Source organism: Belonocnema kinseyi, chromosome 3, assembly GCF_010883055.1.
Source record: "Belonocnema kinseyi isolate 2016_QV_RU_SX_M_011 chromosome 3, B_treatae_v1, whole genome shotgun sequence".
NCBI classification, from domain to species: Eukaryota; Metazoa; Arthropoda; class Insecta; order Hymenoptera; family Cynipidae; genus Belonocnema; species Belonocnema kinseyi.
Window position 1 is genome coordinate 32,909,563 of NC_046659.1, and position 24,188 is coordinate 32,933,750.

The 24,188-nt window shown below is 35.1% G+C and overlaps 1 protein-coding gene across 1 annotated transcript in view; it reads left to right on the forward strand.

The window, feature by feature from the left end:
- The first annotated feature begins 647 nt into the window (after window positions 1-647).
- Window positions 648-24,188, forward strand: part of LOC117168918 (protein SCAI) — a 184,271-nt gene continuing 160,730 nt past the window's right edge. The window contains exons 1-2 of the mRNA XM_033354875.1: window positions 648-990; window positions 1,782-2,629. Of these exons, the coding sequence (XP_033210766.1) occupies window positions 797-990; window positions 1,782-2,629 (1,042 nt within the window). The 5' untranslated portion in view covers window positions 648-796. The remainder of the gene's footprint in view (window positions 991-1,781; window positions 2,630-24,188) is intronic.

Here is a 24,188-nt window from a genome sequence, read left to right on the forward strand (position 1 = left end):
TGCATGCGTGCAGGCATTATTATGTTTATACAATCCGCATAATTCCGATTTATATGACCAGCATTGCAGCCTTATTCTGCAGCCAAATGCATAAAAATCTTAACTTTCAACGGCTATCTCTCGAAAACTCGAATTTTCTCGAGATTTTTAATCGACGCATCGAGAACTACCAGGAAACAAAGTTTCAGAAAATTTAGCCGAGAGCCATCTGCCATTCAAATTCTGCAGGGTCCTTGGAATCCTTTATTTCAAAATATATTCTCATATCAATATAGAAATATTATCATAGCTAAGAAGTTATGTATGTTCCATCTTCTTCACAGAAGTATATATTTTGCTGTTTCTGCTGCTTATGCAAGCAAAATACATTCAAAAGAAGTTAATATGTCCATCTATTGATACTTGAACCAAATGCATACACAATGATATTATCACTCGGTTCTTTATCCTGCGACCAGAATATCGATTATTCACGGTTGCCGACTGGTGGGTACCATGCGACACACGCTTGCATACGACGAGGATGCGCGGCGCCTCTCAATCGCGGGGGTAAGTTGGTATGGTATTGATTACAAGAGCGTCTAAGGCCTCAAGGGTGTGCAGGCTGCTTGCGTGCACAGGAGAGAGATAACGAACGAGTAGGTGTGCTTTCAAGAGGCGGAAGGGGGAGGAAAAGAGGAAGAAAGAAAAAGAGAGCAGAATACGGAGAAACGGCGGGCGCCATCGCGCGGGCGACCGCGACTGTAAGGGGCGGCCGCCAACCCCCTCATTTTTCCTCCTTATATTATTCGAAAAGATGGTCATCATGGCTGCAATAGACGATCACGAGCGAAAAGTCGTCCTTGAATTTTGTCACCTACTTGAAAAGAGTAAGCAGTTGTTTAATGGACTCAGGGACCTACCACAATACGGCCACAAGCAATGGCAGGCATACTTTGGCCGCACATTTGACATCTATACTAAGCTCTGGAAGTTCCAGCAGCAGCATAGGTGAGTACTTGTTATTTTAACAAGACTTTCTTCTATAGAAACACCCTCTATCATTAAATTCGTATTTGCAAACCATCAGCGATTTCATCCCCAGCGTAATTATCAGTCGTATTCACGTAAATGTGTATGACTGTACTATACGCGAAACTCAATCGCGTGCCATGTGATCAAAATTTTCAACACCATTCACCAAATTGTTATTATTTTAATTTTATCCAAATATTCAGAAATTGTGCTTTATTTTAACTTTTGAAATTTTAAAGCGTTCCATTTTGCAGAGATTATAAAAACAATGAATTGACTTATTAACCTTTTTATGAGTCTCCGTTTTCCTTGAATCGACGATACTTTTATTAAGTTATAAATTAATTTCGGAATATGCGTTTGAATTCCGTCCTCTTTTTTACAGAAGTTGCTTCATCTTTTATTTTGCATAAATATCGACGTTTAGTTTATAAATATTCGTCACTTATTTTTTGTTAGTTTCTATATTTACTTTTAATTTCATTACTTTAATTTTCATTACTTTAAATCAACTTTTATTCTTCCTTATCAATTAAACTCTAATATTGAAAAATATATGTTTTAAAAAAAGTGATTATATACCAAGAGTACTTACAAATCAAATGCACTTCTGTGACTAAAGTGGGTTGACGTATACTAAAAATAATGTATCTATGCTTAAGAATAGATACTGCAAGATCCTGTAATTCAGTTCTTAATTACACAACCCACGATCTTCTGGAGAAACTTTCTTCCAAATACATAATAAATATTTTTTTATTTTGCAGACAAGTACTGGACACAAAATATGGATTGAAGCGTTGGCAAATAGGCGAAATAGCTAGTAAAATTGGTCAGCTGTATTACCATTACTACTTGCGTACAAGTGAAACAAGTTATCTGCACGAGGCGTATTCTTTTTATGCAGCCATACGCGGTCGTGCTTATTACAGTAGAGCGGCGAAGGAGGACCGCAGTGACCTGATGGTGAAGAAACTGCGGTATTATGCTCGTTTCATCGTCGTCTGTTTGTTGCTAAACAAGATGAAGCTTGTGAGAGAACTAGTCCAGGAACTGGACGCTCAAATCGCCGACTATACGAGTACGTACGAGCCTGAGGACCAGGTCGAATGGAACCTAGTGCTTGACGAAATCAAGGCGTTCGTGAAAGCGGAGGCTGCAGTAGGTGTTCTCCATTCAGATTCTAGCCCAGTTGTGTTGACCCACAGACTCGGTCCGTTGACGTCGCCACCGGTCGAGCGATCGCCACCCATGTGCCTATCTCTTCAAGAGATTCTGATCGTTGGCAATTGCACCGATCAGGTCAAATTCAGTGAGTTGTCGATGGATATGTTCAGGATGCTGCAAACCCTGGAACGAGAACCAAAGGACGATCCAAACCACCTGCATGATGCTTCGCCCGCAGGTAGAATACCTTTCAGACCTGGTCCTTATCCAATGGAAAATGGAGTACCTAGACGCGACAATCCTCACAAATATCTTCTTTATAAACCAACCTACAGTCAGGTCCAGGTGTTTCTTGCTAGTGGATTCAAAGAATTACCGACGAACGGGGCACTTCTTCTTTACCTATCCGCCGACGGCTGTTTCTCCACTGTCAAAAGACCTGAAGAAAGTGAGTGTTGTCCTATTATCATCAATTTTTGTGCAAACGTATCTAACTAAAAAACGCTTTCTAGTATTACAGAATTTTCCATAAGACTAACCATTCCATTATATATAGCTCTAGGGCGCTAGCATAATAGAATTTTCCGCAATACTAGCCATGCTCGAGCTGGAAATAGGTTAGTTTTGCAGAAAAATTCATTATTGTAGATATTTCGTAACAACCAAGATGAAAATGCACTACTGGTACTGTACTGCAAAACCCTAATGAAAACTATGTACGTTCTATACTAGCATCCTACTATTATATATTATTTTAAAATTGTGAAAATATGCTCTCTAGCTCCTCTGAAGTTCGAGTTTAGGTCAACTTTAATTTTGGGAAAGTTCTATAACGGGAGATCAGTTTGCTCATTGTTTTCTGCTTAGAGATTCTTGAAAGCTCAAACCCTCAACACTAAATGGGCTCAATTTCCATGAGAAACTCAATTTGCTCTAATATACCATAGTTATCAATATAATTATTACTACTCATTAAGACTGTCTCCGTGTAGGTTACAAGAGCTTTTTATGAATTGGATTTTCAACGGCTTCATCGCTTCCATAGATCTGAAGAAGGCTTTGACACATCTTTAAATCGATTTTAACTTAACTTATCGCGAGGAATATAATTTGTTTTTTTCGATTTTTAGGATAGCGTATTTAATATTTACTCAATTTCCTATTTCTTCCTTCATGGCATATATTGTAAATTGATTAGCAGAATTCCTAGGAAAGCCACCTCTAGAAATATGGAATGAGAAATATTAATTCAGTACACGGTTTACACATAATTCCAAAATGCCATCCATTTTTGTATACCTCTTAAGCTTAAGGGACCGTACTTAAATTACGTAACAGCTCAGGGGGGGGGGGGTCAGATGCTATGTGTAGATTTGTTCCAGTTCCATTGTTAAACTGGGCGAGGGGAGGTCTGGAGACGGCCGATAATGCGTTACTTAATTTAAGTACGGTCCCTAAGGTTTATGACATATTTTCTTTTAAAAATTTTGTTTAACATTACATATGGAACTCAAAGACAAATTCCACCTGGGATCTGCGTAGAATTCTGCGTTAAATCCCACGTGGAAGTTCTATATATATTGTTTCGAGTAACCATTTTAATTTCACGCAGACTTTAACGTGAAACTGCGTTCAAAAAAGATAAATGTTCAAAATAAGAATTTTATTTTGGACCACTAAAAATGTCCTTTTATAAAACAGTTCAATTTTTAACAACCTGATTAAATTTGTATACAAAATATTTACCATTTCAACTGAAGTTATGAATGTTCAACTACGCAAATTATATTTTAATGAAGAACTTCAACCTTTAACCACTTAGATTAATTTTTAATTAAACCAACATTAATTGCTTATTAAAGAGATAAATTCTCAGCAAAAAATTGAACAGTTGATATTTCAATTAAAGAAGATTTTATTTTCAAACCAAACAGTTGAATTCAACCAAAAGGTAAGAATTTTCAATCAATAAAGATTTTTCATTCAAGAGAGAAAAGAATTTTAACAAAATTGTTGATTTTTATACCAAAACAATAGAATTTTTAAAAAAATATTTGTTTGGAGGATAAAGTGAGCTTTCAGATGAGTTCTTATTGAATCTTCTACGCCAAATAGTTCATTCATTGTGAATTTTTTATTAATGGTACCAGGCTCATAGCAAGAAATTTAGTTCGGGGGGGGGGGGGGGGGGGGGGGGGGGGGGGGGCTAAACGTAGGTTTAGTTTAGATTTTTTCACATCGATAGGAAAATTTAAGGATTCGCGGAATTTCGGGGGAGAGGGGGCGGGCCCTACGGCTGGCGACGGCCCTGAAGGGTTCCACGTATTTAATGAATTATCATTGATATATAAAATAAAATTCACTTTCTATTTTCGAATCCATCAGGTGGAAGTCTACTAAGTATGTGCAAATTATTGTGAAAAATAATTTTCATTCCATACTTAGACTTTAGTTTGCAATGCTTTTATTGTAAAAAATATTGTTTACACAATCCTCGTAAACAATTACTATAATTGAAAATTAAAATCTTAATTTGGAAACGAATAAAGACGTTTCGTTTTGTTGGTCTCATTTTACAATTGATATATTAGAATTCACTTTTTTGAATTTTAAATTAAAAAAAAAAGACGATAAATACATTATTGTAATTTTAAGAAGATATAAGCTTCTGAATTAAATTCTAAACAATTAGCAGGTAAAAAACTGATAAAACTCTAAATGATCCTGACTTCAATATTATTCTTCTTATTCCTTGACAGTTTCTATTATTATGTAGTCTAGTGGTATTAGAAAATAATATTCATGAAAATTGTTTAAATAATATTCCAATACAACGAATATATTGCAGATAGAAAATTTCTGAAAATATCATCAATATCCTTGTACCCGAGTAGAAATTATAACTTGGTTCTTAAGAGGCCCTGTCTAGATTTCCTATTTTCTATCGAGGCCCTAAAGTGGCAATCTATCGAGGGCGCAAGCGAAAGCTATGCTTGCAAAAGCAAGAAAGTTTAACTGGCACATTGCCATAATCTATTACCGGAAATCATTGATTTAAAGGAGGAAAATATTAATCCAATTGTAAATTACATTTTCTTTGCAAAAGTTTTATCTAAAGATTTTACACCTTTCTGTAGCCTCTGACAAACACTCCTCCGTTTTCTCGTATTTTTAAATGTCATTTAAAAACTAATTAATAAAAGATAACAAATTACATGTATTGTAGTGCTCAAGTCAAAGAAAATAGAAGAAATAAAGTTGCCTGTGTTGTCAGTGCTGTCTCATAGCGCAGATTTGTTCATTTAATTCATCACTCAATATCGATTTCACGACCACGAGGTTTAAAGTTTTCCAGATCCTTTTTCGACGTAAAGGCGTTGGAATCAAGACCCAAGCTCAAAACCGGATTTTCTCATTTTACTCCATAAATACTAGAATACCATATTTCCTAGATATTGAGGGGATAGTCCTCTTTTCAATTAAATCTTTATTCGGAGTAGAACATTGGCTAATTCCAATAGTTTTTGTAAAAAGTGTTTTTTTTTTATTTTAACCCCAGCATTTGAAAAAAACGTCTCAAATAAAAGCTATTGAAATTAAGAAATATTTCACCTCGAATAAAAGTTTGATTCAATGCAGGAGTAGGTCCTACTAATTTAAAAAATATGTAATTCTAATATTTATGGAGTAAAATGAGAATTCAAATTTGAGGTTGGCTCCTGTTTCCAAAAAATTTACAATTGACATTTTCTTTTTTATCAGTAATATTTGGAAACATTCAGTCAAAAAAGCACATACGAACTATATTCCATTTTTCTTACAGAAATCTGGAATTTGTTAATATTCTCAACGTAGCTGATAGTACTTTTGTGTCAGGAATGATTCAATTATAAAGATAAGTATTAAATTTGCAATCTAGGTCACATCTAGATCTACTAGATTTTATTAGATTCACTAGAACGCGCCAGTACCGCTGTTGTAGATAGCGGCTAGTCGATTGGAGCTTTACAATATTTCCGCACTGCCCCAGCATAGTTTCTTGAGATAGCGCCAGTTTAGACTCGTGGCGGTCTAGGCTGGAACACTATAGCGCCATGAATTATTTCCACACGGGTATTCGATTATTAAGGGCATGTGATACTTCGTCGTGTGGTCAATCAGGTACAGTTCCGACGGCTTTTTTTCTACAAAAATGAAAAAATTTTGAAACTAAATTCGGAGATGTTATAAAATATCATAACGGACGTCCCTGGACTCTTTTTTCAGGGATAATAACAAAAAAATGTTATGGTGCTAATTACCAAATTTTATGCATGTGTATTATTTTGTGGTTAGGGTCTCTATGTCTCTATGTGGGTAGGTCTCTATCGTAACGATTCGATCGGTAAGCACTCTAGAATAATTATGGTGTAATAAAATATCTTACTAGCCTAGCTGGTAATTTAGATAGATAAATTTTGGAATTTCAATGTTCAATTTTTCGCCACTGGGAAATTATTTATGAAATAAACTTTTTTGATTGCCTGCAAACAAGGTTAGTTCCGGGAGATTAGTTACTATGTTTATTTGCAAGTCCAAAGTTTTCGGCCAAAAATATTGTTTAGTTTGGAAGTAACGCACAGGAGAATTGTAACATACATAACCTCCAAATATACATACGTTGTTAGCAATATCAAAAATTTGTTTGAAAAAAAAAACACAATTAAAGTGTGCGGGGACGTCCGCTAGCATGTTCGCTATCATTTCCAAATTTTTAAGACAAAATATTAATTATTCTAGAAAAAAGCCGTCGGAACCTAAAACTGGTAAAATCGATACTAATTCCTAAGCGCTATGCAAATTAATCAGATCTTGCTCAATTAAAACTTTTTCGAATTAAACCAAAAAAAAAGTGTGTGGGGACGTCCGTTAGCATGGTCACTATCATGTCCCAAATTTTTAATACAAAATATTGATTATTAAAGAAAAAAAGCCGTCGGAACCTAAAACTGGTAAAATCGTTAATTTTTTAAGTATCACATGCCCTTAACTATACTTCGCACGTTATTCTAAAACTAAACTTATTGTTAAATTTGACTAGAGAAGACTTATTACTAATAACTAAAGAGAAACGCAGTTTATTAAAATATCCGCAAGCGCCGAGACTCGAACGCACGCACCGCAGGCTTATAAAGTCGAGCGCCTAATCTCCATAGCTACGATGCCACGCTGAGTGCTGTTTTATAAATTCTTGACGGCATTCATCCGATACTTTAGAAATGAGGAAAAAAGGTTTTTGAAGCTCGAATTGTTATATACGATTTTTAAACGTACTTACGTGATTTCAAATTAAATCGATCTGTAAGGAAAACTCTTTTCAAATTTTTAAGACACCAAATGTTTTTAATTTTTTCAGAAAAAAATGAAATTTTTTAAATTTTTCATCTCGGTAATTTCGTCAATTTGTTCTTTTTTAAATTTAAGTATAATTAAGCATACGAACATTTATGTACCTTTTTGCACACAGAGCTGTATTACCAGTTTTACCTGTCGAGGGCTTCACAAGGTCCCCTCAAGAAAATAATTAATTGATAGAAGTTATTTTTTAAATATATCTTTATGAATAAAATTTTTAATCTAAAGCACTCTTAGTGCCGCATTGTGCCTTTCAATGTAGGTCGTTCTCGCGTGAGTTGGACAACTAGATTGAATGTGAAATAAAGGCTCGGGGTGTGCATGGCACGCCCTGCAGCTATCATCAGGAATGTCTTGGCTCAAAACGTAGCGACGCGACGGTATGTTAAGGTGGAAATGACACCGTCTTGGCATGCAAAAATGAAACCCTTCGTACCAGACGTCATGCCAGGCGATTTAAGGAAAGCAAACGTCAACTCATAAGACATTGACTGATCCTTCACATTTCTGTGAAAGATACCTTGCATCCTCTTATCGAGGAGCTGTTCACGAAAATTTTTCTCTTGTGCTTTCTTAACCCGTGATTTCAAGAGCGAGTACTCGAGATAGATAAGATTTGATGCATTTTGCTCACCCCTAATACTGATGTCATGTCCGAGTGTTTCAGCAACCTCCTCCGCTGCTTTGTACAGAAACGCTCCTTTGCCCACTTCTTCGTGATTCCTGGCCATTTTAAGAAGAGGGTCTCTTCCATTTGCAACTCTATGTGCTGTACCTAGAATAATCCTGTTGTGAAGACATTCAAGACTCAATATTCCGCGACCCCCTTGACGGCGTGAGATGTAAGTCGCGGAACGGAAGACTTAAGATGCATGCTTTTGTTCATGTGCATAAGCTTTCTTGTCCCGATATCAAGGGATCTGAGCTCGTTCTTCGTCCATAGAACTACTCCAAATGAATAGAGTACTATCGGGACGGCAAGCATGTTCGTTGCAGATACTTTGTTCCTCGCCGACAGTTAGGAAGACCAAATCTGTCGGATGAGACGTTTGTGTCTGCTTCGGAGAGTATCCTTTATAAATGTCACATCCTGAATGCGGCTCTGTGGCACACCAAGGTATGTATAAGTCACTCCAGCGCGAAGGTGTCGTATAGCGCTTCTATCAACGAGCTCAGGATCTTCAGGGATGCCATTAAGTTTTCCTCGCTTCAAATAAATCTTGGCGCATTTGTCTAACCCAAATTCCATTACAATTTCCTTAGTATATCGCTCGACAATCCCTAGAGCTAGATGTAGTTGCTCTTTGTTTTTAGCATAGATCTCAAGGTGCTAGAGATTGTGGCGATAATGTAAGACAAAAGAGGAATGGGCTCATGGTGTCGCCCTGAAAGACACCTGTCTGAAAGGTGACCTTGTTAGTTGTCACACGATTTTTTCCAGATTAGATAGTAAATCTGGTTTTCCAAAGCTGCATCAATCTCTCTATGCACCGAACTATTTGCGCATGAACCTTCAAGATTTCCAAAAGACAGATGATAAGTCTATGGGACGTCGAATCGAACGCTTTCCGACAATCAATCCAGGCCGTCGATAGGTCACGCTGGTAGAATGCTGCATCTTCACAGACACATCTATCGATGAGCAGGTTCTCCCGACATCCGGCTACGCCTTTCTTTGAGCCTCGTTGTTCATACATTTCTTGCCACACAGGTTCAATTGCCCGAACAATCCTATCATTTAGGATAGCTGTGAATATCTTATAAAGTGTGTTCAGACAAGTTATTGGCCTGTAATTCTTCGGGTCAGCTAAGTTGCCTATTTTCGGCAGGAGCATTGTGCGCCCTTCCACCAACCTCTCCGGAATCGGCTCTTCCGACTTCAAATATGAGGTGAAAATACGGGCCAAATGGCTTGAAGAAAACTTCTTCAACCAGAAGGTTTGGATACAATCTGGTACCGGTGCGGAATAGTTCTTCATCCCTCTTAATACTTTTTTCACCTCCTCGGTAGTGATGGGTGAGCATTCTTTATCAGGTGTTTTAAGAGCAACACATAACTACTTAAAGCTATTTATATTTTCTGAGTATTCGTCCAGTCTATACTGCACTTCGTAGACTTCTGTCCAAAATACTTCGACCTCCTCTGGTTTGGGTGGGTGTTCGACAGTAACCGGAGGGTCTTGGAAGAGTCGAGATGGGTCAGAAAGAAACTGTTGATTTTCTCTGTCCCACCTCTCCCTTCGCTCTAGACTTCTCTTAGCGTCAGATAGTATCCGTATTCCCTCAACAATATGCTGTCTGATGGTCTGCAGCTTTTACTTGTTAAGTGTGTGATAACGGCTCCAGAGTTCGCGCGCGAACTGTCGAACCTTGGCGGTAAAATTCCTGCCAGATGTGATGTAGTCAATCACACACTGAATGCGGGACGCGCACTGTCTTGCCTAGCCTATTTTTATGGCAAATGGATGCATTCGTCTTTTGGTCTCATGATCAACCGTTGGTTTTGTTTCACGGTTCGCATCGGCCAGAGCTCTTGCTGCATTATACGCAAAATAATTGATAGCCCAGAGGTCAGATTCTCCGGAAAAATGTCCACGAAGCTCGTCATCCATTTCAGCCAGATCTTTAGGCTTGAGAGAAACCTTGGTGTTGATGTTTCTCCTGGTCGTAAAGCATCGCTCTTCCTCTATTGGATGCCTGCCCGCGTTTGGTCTTAGTGTCACCTCTCTTTCTCTGTTGCCGGCTTGTTCTAGCTGTGGTAGAGTAGGCGTTCCGATTACACAGCCTCTTTTTCGGAGTAGTTTAGCATGGTTTCGCAGACGTTGCTGCAAAAATGCGATAGCTCCGGGTGTTTCTCGCACCTCAGAGCATGCAGCCGTGCCATGGAACCCCGTTCAGGGGCCACACTCGCATCGTAGCACTCTAGCAAGTCGTGATTCAGTTGCCCCGCCCACCCAAACGTCGCGAGATCCCGCCGATCCATCGCATTGAACCCATTTTCATTGGCTCCCCCAGCTCTAGATTGATCGTCATTGTTGGCCGACCCATTGTCGGGAGCCCTGCGCGTTCTGTTGTTTTGAACCGCACTTACTACATCTGTGTTTGGTGTTGTCATTGTTGTTCCCACGAGAAGCTAGGGAAAGGGGTTCGTCCATCCTTGTAGAACCCCGCATGCAAGGATAAGGCTACGCACTCTGAGAGGTCGCCGGTATCCCAGAGTCACCGTTTTAGACACCTCATCCAGGTGCCATCCAGCTTTCGGCACGAATTTCACACCTCCGCTTGGGGGTTAATTCCTTCGAGACCACCCCTGGAAAATTGTCCGCGACTGCCTATTTATTTTTGTAACCATATTCAGCAGAAACCCTTGGTACAGGGATATATATATATATATATATATATATTAGGTTCCACTTCCGAAAATCGCATACCTCTGATTTGTTTAAAAACTCTGTATACCTGTGTATTTTGATGCGGTTAATACGAATATGATAGACAAAATACCCGAAAATTTTATTTTCATTGTGAAAGAAATAATATTGGACAAACCACAACCCTTTTCCAACTTGTCGCGGAGCCGGGAAGGCACCACTGGCCTGATCACAGAAATAAGTTCGGTCGAACCTCTACTCCTTAGCAAAGTCTTATGGGGAAGGGGACGAGAATACTTAGGGTAAGGGGTGGGGGCAGCGCCAACAAGTTAACGGTCAGTGTTTTTTTTAAGTTAATAAAATGTTGAATTGATCCAGTTTTTTCTCATTCCGAGTTCTGCATTATAATATATTATATTTCTATAAGTATTAATGACATAAAAAATACAATGATTTGGTATTTTAATTATTTCTAATATGCTGTATTTCATCGGCTTTGCCCCTTACCGGAGGGCAAAGCCGTCTGCAGCTTTTTATGAAAATCAAAACATTTAAAGATAAGAAAATATGATGGTTTGCTTGTGTGGTATTTTATGTACTGGAAAAATTACCTTTAAAGATGCCCAAGAAGAAGAATAAGTTATTTTGAATAAAAATAGAGATAGCTGTAATATAACCTCTTATTCGTTGACATTTTGCTGAAAACGGAATTTACGCAATGTTTCTAATGTACCAATACAAGACAACTGCATACCGACCGGATTGATAATAATAATATTTAATAGTTTCTTCCATGTAGCCCACAAGATAAGTTGCTGTTCTACATTGCCGATCATTTATCGACGAAACTTGTGACACGTGTCTCACCCATGGACATAGGAAATAAGGGACTAGGCATGCAATTGCGAGGGTGATGCAATGAGGGGGAAGGCCCGCCACCTTTTGATGTCCCGCGACAAACATGGCAGCGCCCACATGTTTATATTTTCATGCCCAGTTTGTCGGCAAAAATGCTCGTGCGTATAATCAAATGGCATATCATAAGATAGCGGCTCTCCCCACTCATGGAATTATCCCCCCTCCCGTGGATTCAACCCGGCTCGCCCAAGTTAGGATGGCATGCCTAGTCTCGTGTTTCCTATGTCCATGGTTTCACCTAAGCACTTGTCAATATTATTTTCGCCATGCTTGCCCCCCTGGCCAAGCCTCACTTATTTATGAAATATATTATATTTTGGACTTGAATTACGTCTAATAAATATAATTAGATTGTGTGATATTATTTTATCTGTCAAAATATCAAATTTTAATACGGTAAGTATTGTCAATAGAGTTGAAATCTTTATATTTCTGTCAGCGAAACTTCCATTCTTTCGTGGTAAAAACAGTTTTCTGTATAATTTTTCTCTTGCAACGTCAATTTTCAAGATTTTAGGAAGTAACAAAATCTCTCTAATGCAATAGACCTATTGGATGCAAAGTAGAACTAAAATTGTTAAATAGTAGCTATGCTATAAGGAAAATCACCTTTGCCCCACTGGTTGGCGCTGCCCCCCTTTACCCTACCTGTCAGTGGTCACAGAAAAAATGTTGGCCAAACCCCAACCTTTTTCCAACTTGTTGTAGAAAAGTCCGTTCCGCTAGTGCCTCCACAACGGAACTTGAATATTTTCTTCTTGCCATAATTTTGGGGTTTCTTTTGGGCACCGATGCCGATCTTTGGACTCTTTTAGTTTTAAAAAAAAATCGACTCTTGGGACTTTTGGCCAGCACCTCCACTACAGAAAATTACAGGAATTAGAAAAAGTCAACCACGCCCGAATTTCGGGCTATTTTTGGGCCCTCAAAAACTACAAAAAAAAATATTGGGGGTGGGCATTAATATGAATGTCGAAGCACCATCACGTGGCCTTATTTTTCATTATGTTTAGTTTTACTGAAGTGTAAACCAGAAGTGTGTACCAGAAAGATGGGAGAAGGTAGTGACTAGCGGTAGACAATGCTTTACTCAACTGGTAATCACTTTTTTAAGAATAAAACCGAAATTTTACAAAAAAACTTCCTCAAAATGAATGCACGCTCCCAATAATTATGAAAAAACAACCCCTAACTTTTAAAAACTACTTGTTAAATAAAATATGCACCCAAAATAAGTATAAGCATATCCACTACAGAAAATTTCAAAAATTGAAAAAATCAACAGCGCCAGAACTTTCGGATTTTTTGGACATTCAAAAACTGCCAAAATTAAATTTCCAAAAACAACCCCTTTCTCCTTAAAAACTCTTAAAATAACTTACGCGCCCAATCTTAATGTAAGTATATTCGAATATTGTGTTATTTCTGGGCTCCCAAATCCACTCACTAATTATTACCAAAAATCAACCCTAACCCTTTAAAAAAATCCCAAAGAAAAAGGTATGGAATAAATATGAGAAAAAATATACCGTAGGTCTGAGCTAGTTTTGAGCTCACTAAATCAATTAAAACGGAAATAAATATTTCAAGTTAATAATAATTACAACCGACAATTTTTTAAGACTCCAGTGAATATAATAATTCACACAGTAATATTACACAACCAGTAGAAACTACAACTATCACATTTCTCGAACGAAATCTCACTAAAACCGCCAAAAAATTAAAGATTCAAAATAAGTACCAAAGACAACTCTTCAAGTCACTAATTGATATACTTTCCCTCACAGTAATATTCCACTACCCCCAGGAGATACCTATCCCTATCACATTTCAAGAACAAAGTCTCACCTTCCGCCAATGAAAATAGTAAAAGATATTTCAAATTAAAAATAATCAACACACATAGCTTTTCAAGTCTCTAGTAAATATATCCAGCCTCGAAGTGATATTTTACAACCCCTAGGAACTAACGCTATAAAATTTAACATATCCATTCTCACATTCTGTAAATAAAATAGTCAAAAATATCGCAAATTAATAATAATTACCACATTCAGCATTCCAAGCCTCTAGTAAATATATCCACCCTCACAGTAATATTCCAAAACCCCCCAGGAACTGCCCCTTTCAAATTTAACGAACAAAGTCTCATCGACCATCAATTAAAGGGCAAAAAAATTGAAATGAAAAAAATCAACACATCACTTTTCTAGTCTCTAGTACATATATACACCTGTACAGTAATGTTCCACGACCTCCAGTAACTAGCCCTATACATATAACGAACCAAGTCTCACCTTCCATCAATGAAAATCCTAAAAAATATTAAAAATTAAAAATAATTAAAACACACAGCTGTCCAAGACTTTATTAGATATATGCATCCTTACAGTAATATTCCACAACCCTTAGAAACTGCCCCTATCAAATTTAATGAATCCGGTCTCACGTTCCGCCAATTACAACAGTCATATTACCTCAGAATAATAATAATTACCACACTCAGAATTGTAAGTCTCTAGTAGATATATACACCCTTATACACTGAAAAAAAGGATTACTGGTACCAAGTGAATTTTACTTCACTGAAGGAAGTGAAGTCCTGTTTCAAAGAAACATTTATTTGCGAAAAATAAATACGATCTATTGGCCGAAGCGAAATAGTTCTTTGAATAAAATAAATATTAATTAAAAACAAAAAATGTACATTTTACACCAAATTAATGACTCATTGTTCCAAAGGAATGTAACATGAATTGGAATGAATATTTCTTTGAGATAAGGAAATATGAATTAAAGGAAAGAAATATATTGTAAGGTCAATAAAATATTTTATACGCTCAAAAAACTATTTCCCCACACCAAATTTCTGAATATTTGAAGCACAAAAATATATCTTTGATTCAAAAAAATATTTCTTTGGCCTAGACCATGCGCGAGTACAATAAAGTAGTTAGTACTTCAATTCTAGTACATATTTTCCTAAATAAGCAACTGGATTTCTTTTAGCCTGAAATATAATTACCTTTGTTATTAAAATACATATTTATTTTATATACAAATCACATAATTTAAAATCTTGAGGAACCTGAAACAGAAAAATTCGATGAAAAGGTCACCCCCAGCAGAAATTGAACTTGGGTCCATCGAGTGTAAAGTCCACAGCCTTGACCATGACGCTAACGCAACATGGAAATTTTAAGGTGCAAACCCGTATTTAAACCTCACCATAAATGCCAAAGAACTATTTATTCAAATCAAGAACATGGATATTTAATTTAACAATATATTTCTTTAATCCAAAGACCTGGGTAGAAATTATAACGTGGTTCTTAAGAGGCCCTGTCTAGATTTCCTATTTTCGATCGAGGCCCTAAAGTGGCAATCTATCGAGGGTGCAGCCAAAGCGTCACGCTCAGCTAGGGAGGTCATCAGTAGGCAACATAATCAGGCTTATTAATAGGGTCTTTGTAGAATCTAGATAGTCCTTGACACACTGTTATTCAAAAGCGTATGCTATTGTTATTTATTTGGTTGATTCAAATAAAATATTATTAAAATATTAATCATGCTTTAAATTCTGAAGTGTGATACTATGGTTGCAGTGGTAATAAAGTTTAACCAGCACATTGCCATAATCTATTACCAGAAATTTTTGATTCAAAGAAGGAAAATATTAATCCAATTGTAAAATAAATTTTCTGTGCAAAAGCTTAATCTAAACCTTTCTGTAGCTTCTGACAAACACTCCTCCGCTTTCTCGTATTTTTATTGGCATTCTATTGTCAACAATACTCCGCACAGTTATTCTAAAACTAAACTTATCGTTAAATTTGACTAGAAAAGACTTATTACTATTAAGTAAAGAAAAACGCACTTTATTAAAATATCCGCGTGCGCCGAGAATCGAACGCACGCACCGCAGGCTTATAAGTCGAGCGCCTAATCTCCATAGCTACGATGCCACGCTGAGTGCTGTTTCATAAATGCTTTGCGGCATTCATCCGATACTTTAGAAATTAGGAAAAAAGGTTTTTGAAGCTCGATTTGTTACATATGATTTTTAAACGTACTTACGTGATTTCAAATTAAATCCATCTTTAAGAAAAACTCTTTTCAAATTTTTAAGACACCAAATGTTTTTAATTTTTTCAAACAAAAAATGAAATTTTTCAAAGTTTGCAAAAGGTCCCCTCAAGAAAATAATTAATTGATAGACATTATTTTGTAAATATATCTGTATGAATAAAGCTTTTTATCTAGTTCAATTAAAAAATATAGTGCTAAAAAGTGAGTATATAAATAATGTAAGACAAGTAGCATACGACAATAACCTGCCGAGGGCCAGCAGAGGGAAAGTCTAGATTCTTCCAGCTAGGAAATCTGGCTGCGGCCTCGTGAGAGCCAATATTTAGTTTAGGCATAAAAAGGTAATTTCTACCCGGGGAAGTATTCAGTTGGAATAAATGACGCCAAATTATTAAATTTTTGATAAAAAAAAAATGATTACTTCCTTGGAATAAATGTTTATTTGTTACGAATGATTTAATTCTAGTAATTAAATGAAATTTTTTCTTTCACCGAGAAAATAAGAATTTACGTGAATAAAATACTTTGTTCATATAAATAAATGCTCCATTGCTATAAATACATGAACCCTTTGCGACAAAAAAATATATATCGTAATTTATTTAATATTATTTTGAATTAAGTTATTATTTCTTGGATTTAAATACACCTAAATTCTTGATTCAAGTATGGAAAAATTATTGATTTAAATGTGTCCCGAATCAGTTCAAAGAATCGAACTCTTTGAATTTAATACATATTTGTTTGAACGACAAATCACATTTTAACGAATCTATACCTTTTGAATTAAGGAAATAAATTTCTTGAATGTAAGAAATATGTATTTCAATCAAGAAAATATAGCCAAAGAATCAATTTTTTTATATCAACAAAAGATATATGCCTGGTTTAAATAAAAAATACTCCTGTTAAAGAATATTTTCTTGATGCTAAGAAATAGGATTCAAGTAAATAAATTTACTTGGTGCTAAGAATGATTTTTTTCAGTGTAGTAATATTTCACAACCCCTTGGAACTACCCCTAACAAATTTAATGAATCCAGTCTCAGCTGTTTTAAAATAAAACCGCAAAAAATTTAATTGCAAAGAATTATCCCAGAGAACTTTCCAAGACTCCAGTTAATAGATCTAGCTCCCCACTGGAAAAAATAATTCTTAGCACCACATAAATGCATTTACTTGAATCCTATTTCTCAGCATCAAGAAAATATTTTTAACAGAAGTCATTTTTATTTAAACCAGACATATATCTTTTGTTGATCTAAAAAAAATGAATTCTTTGGCTGTATATTCTTGATTGAAATACATATTTCTCATTTAAGAAAATGATTTCCTTAATTCTAAGGGTCTAGATTCTTTGAAATGTGATTAGTCGTTCAAAGAAATATATATTTGATTCAAGATAATATTAATGAAATTAAAATAAAGGTATTCTGTTTACATAAATTCTTATTTCTTCAATGGTAGGAAATATTTTATTTGATTAGTAGAATTAAATTATTCATAACAAATAGACATTTATTCCAACGAAGTAATCATTTTTTTAAATCATAAATTTAATAATTTGGCGTCCCTTGTTTCAATTGAATACTTCTTTAGGTTAAGGAAATATGTTATTAAATTGAATATCTATGTTTTCGATTTGAAGAAATATTTCTTTGGTATTTATGGTGAGGTTTGAATACGGTTTTCCGCCATACAATTTCCATGTCGCGGTAGTACCGTGGTCAACGCTGTGGACTTTACACTCGATGGACCCACGTTTAGTTCCTGCTGGGGATGGATTTTTCGTCGAATTTTTCTGTTTCAGGTTCATCAAGATTTCAAATTAGGTGATTTTTAAAAATTAAATATGTATATTAATAAAAATGGTAATTATAATTTAGGCTAAAAGAATTAATTTTCTTATTTAGGAAAATATATACTACAATTGAAGTACTAACTACTTTGTTGCACTCGCGCATGGTCTAGGTCAAAGAAATATTTTTTTTAAATCAGAAATATATTTTTGTGCTTGAAATATTCAGAAATTTGCTGTGGGGAAATAGTTTTTTGAGCCTACAAAATATTTACTTGACCTTAAAATATATTTCTTTTCTTCAATTCATATTTGCCCATCTCAAAGAAATATTCACTCCAATTCATGGCACATTCATTTGGAGCAATGAGTCATTCATTTGGTGTAAAATGTATATTTTTTGTCTTCAATAAATATTTCTTTGATTGAAAGAAACATTTCCCTTCTACCAATAAGTCGTATTTATTTGCCTCTAATAAATCTTTCTTTGAAAATAAATAGAACTTTCAGCTACTTCAGCCAAGTAACATTCACTTGGTACCACTAATCCTTTTTCCAGTGTAGTAGATACATTCACCCTCACAGTGATGTTCCACAGTCCCTAGAAACTTCCATTATCAAATTTTAAGAATCCAGGCTCAGCTGCCTTCAACTAAAACCAAAAAAGAATTTATTGAGAGGAATGAACCCAGACAGTTTTCCAATACTCGAGTTAATTTACATACCTCCACAGCAATATTCCGCAACCTCTAGAAACTAGCCATATCAAATTTAACAAACCATGTCTCACCTTTTGTCAATTAAAAACGGCAAAAATATTTCAAATTAATAATAATCACCACAAGCAGCTTTTCAAGCATCTAGTAGATATATCCACCCTCACATTAATATTCCACAACTACTAGGAACTATCCCTATCAAGCTTAAAGAATCCAGTCTCAGCTGTATCCAACTAAAGTTGCCGAAAAAGTTGTAATTAATAATATTCACTGAACACAACTCTTCAAGGCTTTTTTTGGTATAACTACAGTCACAGAATCACCCTATAGCACTTTTCAGGACTCTAGTTCATATATCTCTCTGCACAGTAATATTACACGACCTCTAGAAACTACCCATATCACATTTAAAAATAATTACACATAATACTATTAAGGTCTCTAGTTGATATATCAACAGTCATATTAATATTCCGCAACCCCGAGCGGTTGTAGAGTATTACTGTAAGGTTGGATATAAACATCGACTAGAGACTCGGAAAGCTGTGTGTGGTAATTATTTTTAATTTAAAAATATTTTTAACGTTTTAATTTATGGAAGGTGAAACTTGGTTCGTAAAATGTGATTATAGGGGTGGTTCCTGGGGGTCGTGGCATATCTAATGGCATGATGTTAATAAATTATTATACTGCAAAAAAAATCTCCCAAAATTTCTGTACATTATACATACAATGTAAAGAACGGTGATACTAAAATATTCAATAATGTAAATTTGTACACCCGGTCAGATATTTCGTATCTGCGGTGCTGCTGGAAAGCTCTCGCTTTCCAGCCGTAATAGTTGTAAGCGCAAAACATCTGTTCCTGGCGGGAATTTCCCGAGAATGTGCGTGTCTGGTATGGTCTAAACCAGCGATTCCCAAACTTTTTTTGCAGTTTTCAGGGAGGGACAGGGCCGCTGCCCTACCATTTTTTTCCCTCTACTAGAACAGCGATTCCCAAACTAGTGCCGACGGTCGGCGGCCCGACCGCGGTTGGGGAAGCCGCCCCGAGCCGGGCAGCCCCCTAGGGGGGAAGCCAGCCCGGACCCAGCACCTCGGCAGCCCCCCCTTCCCCGCTATGAGGATCCTTTGATTGTCATGAGATTTAACGCTGGTTCAATAACTAAAATCCTAAATACATAACTCAATTCAATTCTAATTATCTGAATCATTTGCCTGATGTAATTTTAATAAAATGAAAAAAAGTTGAGGAAAATCGGTTAACATTTCGAGTAATTAAGCACATTTTTAAGTACATGCGATATTACAAGAACTGTCAACTGGCATTGAAGATAAAAACCGATTTTCATCAACTTTCTTTTCATTTGCTTAGAATCCGATTAGTAAATTGATTCAACTAATTAAAATTTAATTTATTAACATTTTAACACATACTGATTTTTCTCAACCTGCTCTAATTCTCTCGCGTGAAGCATGAAACCTCCCGCATGAGCGACAGTCAATCCCCTTTGGGTTCTAGTAGAGGGAAAAAAATGGTAGGGGGGCGGCCCTGTCCCTCCTTTTTAATGTTAATATTCTACATTCGGTTCATTACATAAAGCCAAGGAAAATACAAGAAAAAAATTGGTTAATCCGTTCAATTTCTTGATATACTTTTTTCTCTCTTTTCTGATTGTACGACAAAAAATACTGAAAAAAAAGATTCTGCGGCCAGAATTGGAAATTTTTGAATAGGAAAAGTATGAAATTGCCATATATTTTATTTTCAAGGTTGAAACTTGTCGGGGTATGCAATTCGCAGCCTTTTCTTGAGCAATTCCTTTTCCACAATTTTCATTGAAAACTCTCCAATCATAGACATTCATAATTTTTCTATCATTTTCTTGTATCTTTATTTGTTTCAAATAAAACTGCTTGCCTCACAATGAATGTGCTCTTGGTCAGAATTGATTAAATATTTTGCTTCAAGATTAATACTTTGTGGTTCAATTGCACTGCTTTTCATTCGAAAAATTAAAATATTGTTAGGTGGGCCCTAGTCATAGAATTATAATATAGAATAGCGCAATGTTTCCAATTTATACTATGTCAAAATTTTACAAAAATCATAATTACATTTCTAATCGATTTACACGATGGAGTAAGAATAAGAATACTGGGTAAGAAAAATATGCCAAGATGCTTATTCGACTGAAATTCCGAATAAACTGAAAGTGTAAAGGAATTTTACAATGGAGAAGAAATGGTTTAAAATTATAAAAAAACTAAACATTTGGTAAAGATTAATGAGATTAATAAAGGATTTGAAAGTTTTTATTTTAGAAATGATCAACATGAAATTTGTAAGATAACTTATTGAGTACATTTATCCATTTTGGTTTGAATATATTTATTTAACTCAAGTTGTTTTCTAAAAAGAAAAAGAAAAAACTCAATATGTATCATATTTAACGTAGATAGACTTAGAAAACATAAATAATTCATTTTTAATATTTTTATTCTTCTAAAGTGTGAATAGTTTCCGATTTCAAGCCTTTTCAGAAAAAGTCGATTATTTAATGCGAATTAATACATATATATTCCACACAAGGCACCAGTCTATTATTTGTAATAAATATATTATTAATAACAAAAATGGTTTATTGTTCATTTATTTTATGAAAAATAATTCAATATACGTGTAAAATAATTTTTATTATAAAAGATAAACTGTAAAATTTTATAGTTAAAAAAAACTACAATATTTATTGTAGAAACCAACTTTCCAGTATAGCAAATAAAAAATCTGTCTTTAATTAAAATAGATAAATTTAATATCTGGTTTAAAAATGGTTTAACAATAACACTTCAAAACAAAACTTCCTTTTAATTTCTTATTAGTTTCGTAACTAATAAAGAAATGTTATTTTCCCCCTCCCTCCCTACCACCGCCCTTTTATTTAGGGACTGATGCACCTATTTAGTTATCCTCAAAACAGCAATAGTTTAGTTACTAACGTGGTCGTCGAAGTTTGGAAATTTTTTGAATAGAAGTTCTTCTACTAATGTTGGAAGTATTATAAAAGTTAATTTTTTATCTTATGGTTAAGTTTCAGTGTACATTTCCAAATTAGTTGTTTTTATCGTTTCGGAATAATATTTATAAATCGAAAGTGTTTTTGAAAATTCTTAACGATGGCTGACGCAGCGGAAAATCAACTGATGAAAATTAAATTCTAAGAGAAATTCAGTGCCCTCAAAATTGCAGAAAATTCGTCGCGTATTTCGAATTTAGAAAGATAGTACGTTAAATGTGGTACATATCGAGTTTATTTTTCTATTTTTTTTTAGAAAATAACTCGCGTTAAATAAATAATTGTATTTAAAACAAAAATTGATAAATATAATCAATAAGTTTCTTACAGATATAATACTGATTATACATAAAAAAAAACTTTCATATCCACTTACAATTGCGACCTGTAGACCATTTTGAATTCTACATTCTCGAGCCAGCCTACTGTGCAGCGGGAAAAGTAAACTACGTAGGTTTTATTTTTACTCCGGACTTTACCTCAGCTTGTCGGGCCTTTCGCGATTTGACTAGGCAGTGTCCGAAGTGAAAGTGCTACTTCGGACTTTGCCTGACACCGCTCATTCAATTCACGGAGGGACTAGGCAGACTGCGGTGTGACGGCACATCAGACTTTGCCTAAGATATACACTATGCAGTCATGTAATACACTATTTAGTTATTGAAAACAAACTGATTGAGCAAATGAAGATTGTTAAAACAAATAGAAATTCATTAAATATTAAAAGAAATGTATAAAACTTATGTAATTATTCAACAAAACATAGCATAGAATAACAATTTAGTAAAAGTGGACATCTCGAGCTTAATGTTTAGAAATGTGGAAAATAGACAATAAATAATCGTTTAAATGATGACATTATGTTTTCAGAAAAATTCACAACTTTAAATAATGACAAAAAATTACATTTCAATCCAAAAATAGGATTATTTGTTACATTTTTGGGATTAAATAATAATTGTTTCAATAATTGACCTTTCTGTAAACAATTGAAAATTGTTTAAAAAGTAATGGAAATTTTCAAATTCAGTTTAAATGTAGATGTTCAGAAGATAAGATTGTAGCGCCTAACATGCAGATATGCATGTCAAACATCTACTATCTTTTTGAGATGTTAGGCGTCAAAATCTTTTTATGTTAAACTGAAACACATTGGAATTTCACAAACATATTTGACGGCTATATATTTTGAATACTACAATTATGGAATATTGCAATTTGGGAACATTTCCAAAGAATAAAAATTAGCTATCATTAAATGAAATTGGATAACGACTTTTCTCTGTCTAAAGGAGGGAACAATGATCTTAAGTTTCAAGTTATATTGACTCTAACACATTGAAAAAAAGATTATAAATTTAAAATAAAATTTGAGCATAAGTAATTTAAAATAGATAGAATTTTAAGTGCAGATTACAGATATTTTGTTCTTAGCTTACTTTACCCAGTTTTTATTTTGAATTAAAAATATTAAACATAACCTCAAATTGACTTAATGTATCAGCTGATCGACATTTCATACCCTTTATCTGTTTTTCGTTCGTGTACGAACATTAAAGTTCATTTAAAATTTAGAAATACGTTATCGATTATTCCTCAAATGATTACACAGCCACACAAAAAAAGTGTGCGGATCTGGTAACAAGGCACACGTATTCCTATGGATTTTGGGGCGCTGATTTCAAATTCGGTATCAAAAGTCACCCATCACGTCATGGTTGAGCCATAACCTCAAAGAATGACGAAAAATCATACACTGAGGCAAATAAATTTCAAAATAATGCTAGTGATGCAAATTTTCACTTCAAAAACATGTCGACAACTGTGAAGGATCAACCCTTGCCTGATATCAACTTATTTAACATGACTTTACCCAACAGAACCTGAGCTCACTTAACCTGAATTAACAGAAATTTATTGAACTACACGTAAAGCTCTCGAAGCATATTTTCCCAGTAGCAAATGTGTGCTACATCGAATGGGTCAACTCGAGCCTAACCCAGAAATAAATCTAACCTATCCTAACCTAACCTAACCTCACAAAATACAATTAAACTGATTGTGTTGTCTTGTTGTGTTTGCGATACCGTTTGAATCAGCTTGGGCTTAACCTGTAAAGAGGTCAAACCTATCCTAACCTAAAAAAACCTGACCTAACTTAACCGATTACGCTGGCAACCCTGTCCTTTCGTACTTTCATATTTTGACATTAATAGCAGTAAATGTCTGTCGGCTAGGTTAGGTTAGGTCAGGTTTTGTTATGTTAGGATAGGTTAAACCTATATGTAGTTAAGCCGAAGCTGAATGAAACGGTACCGCAAACACAACGGGACAACACAATGAGTTTAATTGTGTTACGTGAAGTTAAGTTAGGTTAGGTTAGGTCAGGTTTTTTTAGGTTAGGATAGGTTTTACCTCTTTGCAGGTTAAGCCCAAGCTGCTTCAAACGGTACCGCAAACACAACGGGAGAACACAATCATTTTAATTGTATTTCGTGAGGTTAGGTTAGGTTAGGATAGGTTAGATTTATTTATGGGTTAGGCTCGAGTTGACTCATTCGATGTAGCACACATTTGCTACTGGGAAAATATGCTTCCAGAGCTTTACGTGTAGTTCAATAAATTTCTGTTAATTCAG